This window comes from Pelophylax lessonae (assembly GCF_965119305.1).
Source record: "Pelophylax lessonae genome assembly, chromosome: 4".
Taxonomy (NCBI): domain Eukaryota; kingdom Metazoa; phylum Chordata; class Amphibia; order Anura; family Ranidae; genus Pelophylax; species Pelophylax lessonae.
In genome coordinates this window covers 300,537,508-300,551,822 of record NC_138771.1, presented here as the reverse complement: position 1 = coordinate 300,551,822, position 14,315 = coordinate 300,537,508, and the positions used below count along the sequence as shown (strand labels likewise).

Genomic DNA, 14,315 nt, shown 5'->3' with positions numbered 1-14,315 from the left:
CGCAACAAAATGACATCTGATTTTTTCCTGACAGTTTAGAAAATCACAGCTGCTGAAAATCAAAAAGAAAAAAAAAAAGACCATAGTGGATTTGATTCTTATGCATATGTATTGTACGTTAGGCTGCATAATGTTATTTGCTTAGTCTTGTGAGTGGTTACTTATGGTTGTACTGTCTTACAGATATCTAACACGTTTACTTACCATGCTTGGTTATCTTTTCTTCCCTCTTTCTATTCCTGACAGGTTTACAGCTGTTGCTAGAGAAATGTCAACCTCATGCCCTTGCTTTATGCAGTCTGCCATTAGATGTCTGTCTAATCAGCATCTTGATATGCCACACCTGTGAGGTGGATGGATTATCTTGGCAAAGGAGAAGTGCTCACTAAAGCCCCGTACACACGATCAGATTATCGAATGATCTGTCGTCCGTTTTTTGTTGCATGCTAGTCTCATGTGGAAAGTGAAGAGGTTATTTTCATATGAAAATTCCCGTACGACAGAATTCTACTTCAGAAGTGATGTCATGTGTTGGAATGTTTTGTGTGTTCTTTCGTCTCTGAGCATGCCTAGTCTTGCTCTTAAGATTTTTTTCAGAACACACACAACAGACTGGCCCTTATTGCTGCACTTTCCTCCCCAACCTGAGCTTTGCTCTGCAGGAGGTCACATCAAACATTTACACTAGTTGCTTTTAAAAAATTTTATCAACTGGGATTTTTTTTTTTTTCTGCCTGGAGTTTAGCTTTAAAGGGTGATTCCAGCCACCCTCTGGTTACACATTGTGGTAACAGGGAGAATTACAAGAGGGGATAAACAAAATGACACATATTTGGGTGGGTAGCATAGTTAATCTATATGTTTAAAATTGAGCAGATTGGTTTAAATTCTATTTAAAGGTATTTGAATTGTGTATAAAATTACAGTTACATCATTTACCTAAATAGCATTCCTGCATAATGAAATGACAGGGTATACTCACCCAGGTGTCTGATGTGCCAGTTCGGAGTGATTGGGGAATATTTATCATGGAAAACGATAAGCATGGGAGGAGTAGCTACACCTCCTCCAACAGTACTGCTGTAAAGATTCTCTCTGAAAGAAAGCACAGTGTTGCTGATAAACTGTCTGGGGTATTATCTTTTTCACACTCACTACAAAGTATATTTATAAAGCAGTGAAATGTGACATTCACCAAACATTCACTGCATAGTATCTTCTTGGGGCAGGTGTTTTAAACAACAGTGATTGATTTACTTGCAGTAAGGGTTTGGTAAATGTTCCATTTAAGTTTAACACTAATGAACACTTTGTGCCGGTTCACACATATGCAATGCAGGAACCCTGCAAATGCACTGCGGGTTCCCGCATCACACTAGACTCGCAGGCAGTTCACACTGCCATATGCAAATCGTTGGGGGTGTCGATACGAAGTTAACAACACCCCCAGATCAGTTTGCATATCGCAGTGCAAACTGTCAATTCGGACATGAATTGGATCGCATAGGTGTGAAAACCCATGCGATCCCATTCTGGTGCGGACCAAAAAAAGGGTCCTGTGCGACTTTGATCCGAATGCAATGCGAATTCAGCCATTCAATCTGTATGGCTGAATTCGCAACGCACAGACATCGCATGTGATTTTCATAGCAGTGTGGTGCGAATTACATGCGGTGTCTGCCATCTCATATGTGTAAACCGGCACTAAGGGCCACTACATGTTTAAGGTGAAGACTTACCAGATAGTAGGACCTCGCATGTATAAAAGGTCATTACTCATTTGTGTCAATAAAGGAAATGCAGGACTCCTATGCCATCTGGCTTCCCACCACCCTTGATCCATAAGGATAAGGGGTACTCTCCCACAACAAAAAATAGAAAGAGAGGCTCCAAATGATGCCCATTGAAATATGCACTGGACTATGTTGATAGTCCAACAAAAATACATTTGCTGCCTTAACATAACACATGACACATAACACACTTAAATAGTAACTAAACTCAGGAAACTGCGCTTAAAAAAAGCAGACAGAGGACAAAGGACTAGTCACTAGTACTGACTGTGTGACTGTGGCAGGAGAGGACGGGGCCAGGGGGCAGGGGGGAAACTGCCCCCCAGGCCGCTTTGATGCCCTGTAAAAAGGCTGCACCGCTTCTGCCACAGACATGCCTAAATGATTCCTGGTGAAAAGAAGTAGAAAATCTCTGTCACTGACCTTCTGAGTGCGGGTTGAAGACAAGGACAGGGCGTAGGCCTCCCCCCAGCATGGATGGTGTAAACTGTCTCTGAGCAGAGGCCGGTTCCATGCCCCACTAGAGACTCTTCTGCCCTGGCCAGCCCCGACCGAGCTGTCCCAGCTCCCCCCAACTGCCCTCTGCTGATCGGGAACCTGGATTCAGCTGATAAGTAGAGAGTATCTGGAGCAGAGCTTCAGCTTGGAATGGGGGTCAGGAGGAGGATTGGGAGAGTGGGAGGGGGGGTGAGGGAAAGTGGGAGGGGGCCGAGTCGCTGCACCATGGGCCTCTGGTTTGTACTTGCCCCTTGGGCCGAAAGTTGCCAGTCTGCCCCTGGACTGTGGTCTCTCTACATCTAATCTTTCCCTATTACTGCCCATGTCTTATTCTGCACTGTGTGTCTGTATGGAGGCAGTGATTTTGGTATAGAGGCAGGGTTCTGTTTCCTCATTTCAGAACTTCCAGGTAGGAGAACAGTGTGCACAGTGGTGACATCACCAAATCTCACTTCAATTCTCCTTAATCTAGCTATGAGAGGCAGCAGTGCCTTAGATCTCACATCGAAGATACAGTATCTCACAAAAATGAGTACACCCCTCACATTTTTGTAAATATTTTATTATATCTTTTCATGTGACAACACTGAAGAAACGACACTGCTACAATGTAAAGTAGTGAGTGTACGGCTTATATAACAGTGTAAATTTGCTGTCCCCTCAAAATAATTCAACACACAGCCATTAATGTCTAAACCGCTGGCAACAAAAGTGAGTACACCCCATAAGTGTCTAAATTTGGCCCAATTAGCCATTTTCCCTCCCTGGGGTCATGTGACTCGTTAGTGTTACAAGGTCTCAGGTATGAATGGGGAGCAGGTGTGTTAAATTTGGTGTTATCGCTCTCATACTGGTCACTGGAAGTTCAACATGGCACCTCATGGCAAAAAACTCTCTGAGGATCTGAAAAAAGGAATTGTTGCTCTATATTAAGATGGTCTAGGCTATAAAAAGATTGCCAAGACCCTAAAACTGAGCTGTAGCACGGTGGCCAAGACCATACAGCGGTTTAACAGGACAGATTCCACTCAGAACAGGCCTCGCCATGGTCCACCAAAGAAGTTCAGTGCACATGCTCAGCGTCATATCCAGAGGTTGTCTTTGGAAAATAGACATATGAGTGCTGCCAGCATTGCTGCAGGGGTTGAAGAGGTGGGGGGGGGGGGGGTCAGCCTGTCAGTGCTCAGACCATACGCTGCACACTGCATCAAATTGGTCTGCATGGCTGTTGTCCCAGAAGGAAGCCTCTTCTAAAGATGATGCACAAGAAATCCCACAAACAGTTGCTGCTGAACACAAGCAGACTAAGGACATGGATTACTGGAACAATGTCCTGTGGTCTGATGAGACCAAGATAAACATATTTGGTTCGGACGGTGTCAAGCTCGTGTGGCAGCAACCAGGTGAGGAGTACAAAGACAAATGTGTCTTGCCTACAGTCAAGCATGGTGGTGGGAGTGTCATGGTCTGGGGCTGCATGAGTGCTGCTGGCACTGGGGAGCTACAGTTCATTGAGGGAACCATAAATGCCAACATGTACTGTGACATACTGAAGCAAAGCATGATCCCCTCCCTTCGAAGACTGGGCCTTATTCCAACACGATAATGACCTCCGAACACACCTCGACCACTGCCTTGCTAAAGAAGCTGAGGGTAAAGGTGATGGACTGGCCAAGCATGTCTCCAGACCTAAACCCTATTGAGCATCTGTGGGGCATCCTCAAACGGAAAGTGGAGGAGCGCAAGGTCTCTAACATCCCCCAGCTCCGTGATGTCGTCATGGAGGAGTGGAAGAGGACTCCAGTGGCAACCTGTGAAGCTTTGGTAAACTCCATGTCCAAGAGGATTAAGGCAGTGCTTGAAAATAATGGTGGCCACACAAAATATTGACATTTTGGGCCCAATTTGGACATATTCACTTAGGGGTGTACTTACTTTTGTTGGCAGTATTTAGACATTAATGGCTGTTTGTTGAGTTATTTTGAGGGGACAGCAAATTTACACTGTTATACAAGCTGTACACTCACTACTTTACATTGTAACAAAGTGTAATTTCTTCAGGGTTGTCACATGAAAAGATATAATAAAATATTTACAAAAATGTGAGGGGTGTACTCACTTTTGTGAGATACTGTATACTGTGTACATCTACAAGGTTGTGGGAACAAAGGATTTTGATTTTATTTATATGTGATTTTAAATATAAAAACATTTTTTAAATTTTGTTTGTGTATGAAAGCTCAACTCTGGGAAACCTAAATATGATCCCTTGCAGTGGGGCTGTGCCTGCACTTGTAAGGGTTAATTGCTCATTTAGGACTAGGGGACATAGAAAAGAAGAAGATCGACTCACCTGGTCCTCTGCTCCTCTGCACTGCTAGACCAATGCACACAACATCTTCTTCTGCATGCTCCTCCGGTGGTCTAAGGTCCTGATATCTTCAAGACTGATGCAGGATCCAATGATGTCTTAGTGACGATGAAGGACAGTCCAACCCCAGAGCATGGGGGAGAGCTGTCAACCAGGGGGGCAGAGGTTTGAGTAAGTGTTTCTCCTCTCCCCTAGACTAAATGAGCAGTTAACCAGTGCAGTGTGGGCACAGCCCCACTTCAAGGGATCATTTTCCCAGAGTTGGGGCTTTTTGGCATGCATTATGTGACTTACTCCACATTTTTCTTCATCCACTTTTCCAGTTTCTTTGTGATATGCTGTTGCCTCCACTCAGTCATGTTGGCTACAAATACTCCTGGGTTAAAGGAACAAGTGCTGGGACTTATGCCCAGCTTCTGAATAGTCTTCTTCCTGTAGTCTAGAAATCCCATGAAACTGTTCTGCAAAAGAAAAACACATGACGAATAGTCACTTTGCTTTGGCACGAAACTTGTTTTGTATCTTTGTCTATAGCCTATCTTTGTCTATAACCTGAATAAATCCTTGCTGCTGCCCATGTACCTCCAGACCTATTGTTAAACCCCAACTTTAGGCAACTAATTAAAACAAAAAAATTAAGAATTATTAGGTCTTCGCACCACACTTTAACATAAAATTAGTAAAATCTGACACCTGTGAGTAGTAAATTGTGTTAATCCTCAAGATGCTACTTTTGCTGGACAGCTTGATCTGGTAAAGGAATGGCGTGATCTACAGGTGACAATAAAAAAAACAAAAAAACAAGTGGAGCCACCAAATGTAACAATTGGTGAGCTGCATTATATTACTTTTTTGTTTAAGGAGGGGATACTACTTTTAAGGGAGTTTTGGAAATGTAAAGTATCCGCCACTCATACTAGCCCAACCTGCAGATCTGAATTAAAGATTTTATCATGTTGAGATTCCAAGATGTACAATCTCAAGGCACCCCATTCTAAAATGTAAAAACTAAAGTAATAGTTCTACATAAGGCAGCAACATCCATAAACATAGGTAACCCAATGTTAGAGCTGATTCATTCTTACTAAGCAAATACACCTTTGCATACTGGTACTGACTAGTATCCCAATGTTTCTCTTCGCCCTCACTCAGTTAATGTGACCCCAGTACTGATGGAGAGGGACAGGGGAGGGTCTAACAAGGATGCTATGCAAGCACCCAATGTCCTTCCTACAACCAATGACATAATTTGTTGTTGGGATGCCAGCAGTTGCAAGGATATAATGGAGTACAATGAAAACCTGCAACTTTGTACAACTTAAAGGCAGGCTTGATCCACTAACTAACTCTAACAAGGATGCTATGCAAGCACCCAATGTCCTTCCTACAACCAATGACATAATTTGTTGTTGGGATGCCAGCAGTTGCAAGGATATAATGGAGTACAATGAAAACCTGCAACTTTGTACAACTTAAAGGCAGGCTTGATCCACCAGCTGGCTTATATACAATTTTGGAGCAATTTTTAGACATGGTGCAAAGGCACCCCTGGAGAAACCTGAAGGCACCCTGGTTGAAAAACCCTGGATTAGCCAACAATGTTTACTTACCCTTAGCAGTTATGTAATAAATAGGAGAAGGAGTGTTTCAACAGTAGAAAGGATGCAATATTAATATGATCATACAGAAGGAAAATAACCTTTTAAAAAACTCCTGTGAAGTTTGGACATTGATCTAGTACCTGTATTCCTATTTTCATGGCAATTTCTTGTAGTGATGGTAAGTCACAATCATCAGAAAATGCAGCAACATGCCCCCTTGATAATTTTGTGTCATAAAGTTCTTGAATATCACCTGCGATTAATAAAAAACAAAAATTTAATGCAGAATTTGTAAGCAAAGTATTTAAACTAATTCTAAAATACATTTTTTTTTTTTTTGTTTAGATGAAAGAATTGATCTTCTGCAATAAATACATGTATTTATCCAGGTGTTCCTGGTATTATTTTGTACCACACCTAAAATAATAAATGTATTCATTGCAGAAGAGTGAGCTGCCAGCTTTCTTTTATATACATATATAGCGCCTCCCCCGCAGGAGCCCCTTAAATAAAATGGGTTTTGCACTCTGCCTCTCAATTGCAAGAACATCTCCGCCCCTCTGGCACACCTGGCAATAGTGTAAGTGCAAAGACCAATGAAAACACACACGTCATGATAAAACACAGAAATTTCTTTACTATAAGTTTTCTGTGTATAAGTAACAGTCTAACAGACAGTAATAGTGTATTCTTGAATGAATTAGCGGAAGAACAATAACTGAGATTAAGAGCAATATAACTCAAAATGTTATACCAGGCTGCTTCTAGGGGATTCCACAACCGTAAATTACCCCAGAAGCAGAGGCAAGCACTTAAACAACAATGGATCACAATATACCAACTTTACATAAGCTTGGTGACCTCTACTTAAATTAGCACTATGCGTCCAGGCAGGAGGAGAGCATAAGAATGACTTTCTCTTATGTCAGACCTCTCTCTTCTCTCCCCTGACCACAGGTCCAACTACAAACACTGTACCTAATTCAGTGCTTAGTGGCTTTACTCCCAAGTCGGACTACACTGCACATACACTACATATAGCCCTCAGTATGTGTGTGCGTGCCCATATGGTACCAGCAACTTCAGTCCCTTGGAAGAAGGATGAGGCCTTGTATCTTCGGCTAGCCACTTTTGTTGGTGCACTTAGAACTCCTGCTTGGCAAAGTGTAAACTGTGGTATGCTGACAGTATCCGCATAGCAAGGCAGACACTGTGACTGCTTAACAGGGCTTCAATAAGACCCAGGTTCTGGCAAGTGAGAGCAAAGTGAAGTAACTTTGTCTGTGTGCAGTGTCAACTCACACTTGAATGCTTCATGGCCGTTGGTGCAGGTGTGCCTGGATATGCACATGGGATTTTCCTCTCTCAGGCTGGATGGCCCAACTGACCATGGATGCAACACCTCTCCCCTGGGTCCAGTCTCTTCTCCTGCCTCCTCAGCAGACAAGATGATGTCCTTCATTCCTTCCTTGCCAGAGAAAGCTGGGGTGTGTAGTCCTGTCCCCAGTGGTTAGAATGGAGCCACCTGTGTTAGGAACTACATGTCCCAGAGTTCTTTGCAGTTCTTTAGTCCTCCCTGCAGTGCTGTATTTTGACCTAGACCAACATGCCCAGGCCTAGGGCGGCACTTTGCAGGGGGGCAGCAAAATAGCAGCTTCTGCCTCCATCTGAGACTCTATTGGCCACTGGCTGCTAGAGCTGCCTGGCGTCTAGCAACCAGTGGCGTCAAGGCCGTGACTCCCTGGCCCTGCCCATAATTCAAAGTGGAGGAGGATTTAACTTCCTCCTCCTCCTCCATGCCTAGAGCTCCCCCCACCTCCCTCTCTCTCCCACTCCCTTCTTCCTTTCTCTCCCACCCCCCTCTCTCTCTCCCACCCCCTCTCTATCTCTCCCACCCCCTCTCTCTCTCTCCCACCCCCCTCTCTCTCTCTCCTACTCTCCCTCTTTCTCTCACCCCCCTCTCTCACTCCCCTTCCTCTCTCTTACCCCCCTCTCTCTCTCTCTCTCTCTCTCTCTCTCTCATCCCCCTCTCTGTAAGATTCTGGTACCTCCGGTACCCTTAATCACCACTTTCTCTGTAATGCGTCCCACCTTTCTCTTCAGGTGGTACGCATATACCTTTAAGAACGATGATGTCACTGCTGAGCGCCGCAGAGCGGCTATTTCAACCGCCGGCGGTCTCACTCACATTGTTCGTTCAACCTGCCTTGTTATCCACATGCTTTCAAGCCTGTCTCTCGATTGGAACCTCCAGCTATTCCCTTTACCTGGAGCAGACCGGAACCTCGCTACTGATCCCTGTATCTCGCTACCGGATCATTCCTTATCTACTGGACCTCTCTAAACTACTAACATTACAAGTGATAAGTACCCCGCAGGGGAACCCTCCATAACCTTATTGCACTATCTACCTATGCACATTAAGGACTGTTACTACCTATCCATACTATCCTATCATCTGCACTGTTACATAGATTGCTAGCTCTTCAGCCTACTACCATCTATCATCTGCACTGCTGCATAGATTGCTAGCTCTCCTGTCTACTACTATCTATCCTTGCACTGGTTTAGTCTATCCTGTATTTGTCATCTGCTGTCCTCACCACCTGTTAGCATACTCAATACTAACCTATCTGCATTCCTAAATACCATCTTGAACTCTCCTATACAAAACCTATCAAGTGATTACCATCCTTGTCACTGTTCACACCTGTCCCTTCAGCACATCACCTTCATACTATCATATACATCCTATCACTCCAGGAACATCTCATTGAGTGTGTATATATCTGTATGTTGAAGCTGACAGGCCCACGGTGATGAGTCCTGGAGAGTTGGATCTGGTATTCAACACATCTCTACATGACTACTGAGTGGAGATTTTGCAGCTGCAAATCCAGCCTATAATAAAAACGCAGGAGCGTTGCACTCTCTCTCTCTCACCCCCCTCTCTCACCCCCTCTCTCTTCCCCCTCTCTCTCTCTCTCACCCCCCCCTCTCCCTCTCCCACCACCCTCTTTCTCTCTCTCTTCCACCACGCTCTCTCTCTCCCATCACCCCCCCTCTCTCCCGCCATCCTTTTTCTCTCTCCCTCCCCCCCCCCTCGTGAGATCTCAGGGGTCCTTGCTGGGACTTAAGAGTCCTTCAATTTTGGAGGGAGTCACATCCCTTAAACAGGAAGGGGTGGGGCAAATTTACAAAGGAGGAGGGGGGGGGGGGGGAGGGCGCCCAATTTTAGTCTTGCCTAGGGCATCACAAAACCAAAATACACCACTGCCTCCCTGGATTGGCTCGCTCCTTCTGCAAATGAGAAATGGGAGGGTACTGAGTGTCTGTGAATTCCCCTCACTCACTGCACAGTGAGAGGAGGAGAGGAAGAGGGGAAATTCCCCCGTAGCTGCTGGCAGGCACTCTCTCCCTTTAGTGAGAGCCTCGGTCAGCTTGGCATAGCCGCGGGAGATAAGAAGCAAACGCTACACATGTTTGCTCGTGTGCTAGGAGAACACTACAAGCCAGTGCACCGACCACTCACCACCTTGGGGAATTACTACAGGTGTTTTCTACTATATGTTTTTGTTTTTTTTAATTTGCAAGTAAAAGAGATTTGCTTGATACAACCCAACTAGTGGAAATAAACTTGGCTGACAGGCAGTGGCTGACAGGCAGGGTATTTACTGTATGACAGAAGAGACCCCATCGGTCTTATCTATCATAATTGCTTACTCCTACCTGTCAGCCATTATGTACACTGAGCCACGCAAGTGCAGCTCAGCGTACATATATGGCCCTGATCTGTGCCGCTGCAATGTGATGTCATCGCGACCCGGCCATTCAAGCGGCTGAAGGCACCGAACATGGAAGGAAGACTGGGTGAAGATGGAAGAACCCGGGACCCGGATTGATCACAGAGCAGTGCTGGATGGCTTGGTTTGACAGGTAAGTGTACCATAATATGCTAATATGCAGTGCATACTAGCACAATATGGCATAACCCACTAGGGGGGCCCCAAAATGAAGAAATGACAGCGGACTTATCTACCGCTTTAAAATGGTATATTTTCTCAGTTTAAAAGTTTGGTTTTCTATTTTTATTTGTGAATAAAATATGTGTATATGAGTGTTTGAAAATCATTGCATTCTGTTTTTTTTTGTAGATTTTACACACCTTCCCAACATTTTTTTTTGGGGTTGTATATGTATTAATGTTTTTTTTCTGTCTAAGGTTTGTAATTTTTTACAAACCATACTCGTTTGGTTATGGGTAAGCGATCATAGTGTCGTGAAACGCATCAACCTATGTACCTGTCCTGTGATGTGTCAAGTCATGTATGGAATTTGTGGTGATGAACAAACAACTTCAATGTTTCTATCTACATCGGAGTGCAGTCACTACTTTTGTGCTTGGAGTGTTGCCTGGATTACGGATCCAAATTGCACCTGATTTATTTTCTCACCCGAGCGGCTTGTCTGTGTTGGACTCTTGACAACACATATAAGCAGGCTTTATAAAAAATGTGGAGTTTCCTCTAGAAAGGTATGGGGTGCAGTAGATATGGATATGGTCCCAAGTTGTCCCATGTAAAATGACCTTGTTTGCATTCAGTGTGTTAGGCAGGAGATAAGAAATAAGTAGCTTAAACCATATGTGGATGGGAGGGACAGGTAGGGCTAGGGTTTTTGGTACCCGTGTGTAATTCCTTTGGCCTGCATGTCCAGTGAGATGTGGTGGGCTTGCGCCCTTATAGATGCTTGAAGCACCAGGTGTGTATTGGGGATTGGGTTGGGAAAGGGACTGTTATAGATAGGAGAAGGGAGAAGGAAAGGGTGAACATGGGTGCTACATAGAACCGGGATGGTATAGTGAAATGAGGTAAAAAAGGGGGTAGGGATGTGACATGAGGGTATATGGGGGTAGACCACTGGCACCCCTGGGCTAAGGTTTTATACCCCCCTCGTGGGTTTCGGGATATTGCAAGTGGCTAGCTTATGGGCAAAAAATACATGTACAGGTTTGTGTAGGGCCCTGAAGTAATGGTATTCCATGTTCTTTTTCAGGTATGGAGAGACGAGACATTATGTTCTAAAACTCGGTCATCTTTTTAATATCCAGCAGGACCACACGGTCAACAGTTCCTGTAGAATATCATTTTTTAGTATCGCTAGTGTGTAGGCGTGCACATTCTGGCAGCATTGATCATGTGCATGGCCAATGCCTTACAATAGTGCATCTGGGGAAAGTGGAGTGGTGAAGAAAGCACTCTGCCCGTATGTATATGTTAAAAGTAGGAATTGCAGAGGTGATACAGTGTACATAAAGTGGAACTAAAGGCATACATATTTACTTATTTCCCAATGGACTGCCGCCCGCAAGGTTCCTCGCCGGCAACATCACCTTCCCAATGGACTGCCGCCCGCAAGGTTCCTCGCCGGCAACATCACCTTCTCCTTGGCTTCTTCGGGGTGCCAGTCTCCAGCCATTCTGATTGGCCAGCATGGGATGACATCACTCCCACTCATGAGGTAGATTCATCCATTTTTCTACACTGCTACTGTGCCGGAAATGTAAACTTAGATGTGCATTTACATTTCTTAAAATGTAAAATGTAGATTCCTTAGCTTAGAGGATTGCGAAAAGACAGGTATGTGCAATTTATTGCAGAAGGGATATTGCATGTCTCGTTTGCTATAAAAGGCCTGCCGTTTGCAATTTTTAATTTTGTACATGTAGTTCCACTTTAATGCCAGAAGTGCTGAAGTTCTAGACATGATCAAGAAATAGTAATCGTGTAGTGTTTTTACCCTCCCCTACATGTTACAAAACGAAAAACAAAGTTTTGGTACTGTAATGTTTTTTAACTTCAAGGATGAATGTATACATTGCATATGTGCCGAAACCTCATTTCCTTTTCTCCCCAAAATCAGATGACCAATGCAATCAGCATTCAGTCATACATTTAGCAACTTGCTGGAAATGTTCTGTTTGTGAAAAAAAAACAAAAAAACACTTTTAATGCTGTAAACTAACTCGGACAGAAGGGTAGGAAGTAGATTCAGCTGTCTTGGTAACTTCAGCAGGAGAGGGGGCGTAAAAAGGGCAAAACCTGCAATATGCTTCTGGAGTAGTCCACAGCTTAGGAAGGGGAGGGGGTGCTAATTTGGCTATTTTGCCTTGGGTGCCAAAGGCCCTTGTCCTGGCACTGAATACAACTCCTGATCACCTAAAGTGAACTTTTAATCTCTCCCATCACTTTTTTTTATTAGTCCACATTTTTCAGACCGTTTCTATATTGCAAAGTTCTGCCACCTTAACCAACCTCTGAGTCACAATGTACATGTACCCAAGGTGTTATAATAATGATATTTCGATTTCCTGTTACAATGCTACCTATAACTCTGACATGAAGCATTGACTGCACAATAAATAATGAGACCTGTGTCATACAAATTAGTCCTTTTTTGCTAGGAACTTTTAGCTTTCCATAGACATCTGAAAGTCTTTTCAACAATTCCAATTTTTTAGGGCAACAAATGCTATTAACAAATCTTTTTAAGAAACAAAACAATCAGGCAGGTTAGAAAATCTTGCCTGATTGCTATTGTTTGCTACGGTACCAAAACTATCTGCATTTGTCTCCCAGTAGGGTTTCTTTTTGTGGGAACACTGGGTCAGGTCACATCATGCATGAATGTTCAGCCATTCTCTAAAGGCTATGGCCAAAATATTATAGTACAACGTGTCTTCAGATGATGTGTCATTGTTTCTTCATGCTATTGTGTGCCATGCCAAGGACATATTTGTAGTAAATCACTAAACTGTCATTTTTAAGTGAGTATTTTCTGCAATGTTTGATACACAACTCAAAAATAAAAAGTCAGCTTTTTTTTAACTGTACTGTATTCCCTCCTCATTTTTTTTTTAGAGAACTAGACATTAAACTGATATTTTAAAGACACCGAATATAAGTCATGTGGAGAAGACAGTCGCTATTAACCACTTAAGCCCCAGCCCTATTTCGGACACTTTTTGTTCACAAGTTAAAACCAGTATTTTTTCCTAGAAAACTACTTAGAACCCCCAAACATTATATATATTTTTTTAGCAAAGACTCTGGAGAATAAAATGTCGGTCATTGCAATATTTTTTGTCACGCAGTATTTGCGCAGCGGTCTTTAAAACGCCATTTTTTTTGGAAAAATGTAGAAAAATCACATTTCACTGCATTTAAAAAATACTAAACAGTAAAGTTAGCCCAGAGTAAAGAGTAAATAGATACCCAACATGTTACGGTTTAAAATTGTGTCCCCCCCGTGGGATGGCGACAAACTACGGTCAATGGAGATCTCAATAGGCGATGCTTTAAATTTATTTACCGGTTACCAATTTAGAGTTAGAGTGTAGCTCTTTTTTTTTTAAATTATTGCCCATGCTCTGGCGATCGCGGTGATACCTCACATGTGTGGTTTGAACAGCGATTTCATTCGCGGCTCGACTTCCGTATACGTTTTTTTTTTGCGCGAGCTAACGGTGACGGGGGGCGGCTAAAATTTTTTTTTTTCTTCCTATTTATTTTATTTTTGTTTTTAACTTTATTACATGTTTTTTAAAAAAAAAAAAAAATCTGATCACTTTTATTGCTGTCACAAGCAATGTAAACATCCCTTGTGACACCAATATGTAGTGACAGGTACTCTTTTTGGAGGGATCGAGGGTCTAAAAGACCCTAGACCCCTCCACTACACTTCCATGTATGCAAAACGCCGAAAATGGCGTTTTTGCATTCAGCCGTTTTTTAAATTTGCCGCTTTTTGCAGCACAGTAACCCGGAAGTGACGTCATGGACGCCGCCTCCGTGTTACGTCATCGGAGACCCGATCAAAGCCGTTTCCAGCATTGATCGGGACTCCATCCAGCCGGCGGACATGCCGGCTGGGTGCTCGGGGGTCCCGGCGGGACAGGAGCCCCGAGCAAAGTCGCGGAAGGCGGCGGGAGGGGGGGCGTCCCCTCCCGCTCACCCGGGTAACGATCGAGCGGCTCCCGAGCCGCATCGGTCA

At 43.8% G+C, this 14,315-nt stretch overlaps 1 protein-coding gene across 1 annotated transcript in view; it reads right to left on the bottom strand.

The window, feature by feature from the left end:
• The window catches only part of GLT8D2 (glycosyltransferase 8 domain containing 2), a 56,694-nt gene that overhangs the window by 12,688 nt on the left and 29,691 nt on the right, over positions 1-14,315 (bottom strand). Inside the window, exons 8-10 of the mRNA XM_082256498.1 lie at positions 6,404-6,516; positions 4,957-5,123; positions 983-1,095 (exon numbers count right to left, since the gene is read on the bottom strand). Of these exons, the coding sequence (XP_082112624.1) occupies positions 983-1,095; positions 4,957-5,123; positions 6,404-6,516 (393 nt within the window). The remainder of the gene's footprint in view (positions 1-982; positions 1,096-4,956; positions 5,124-6,403; positions 6,517-14,315) is intronic.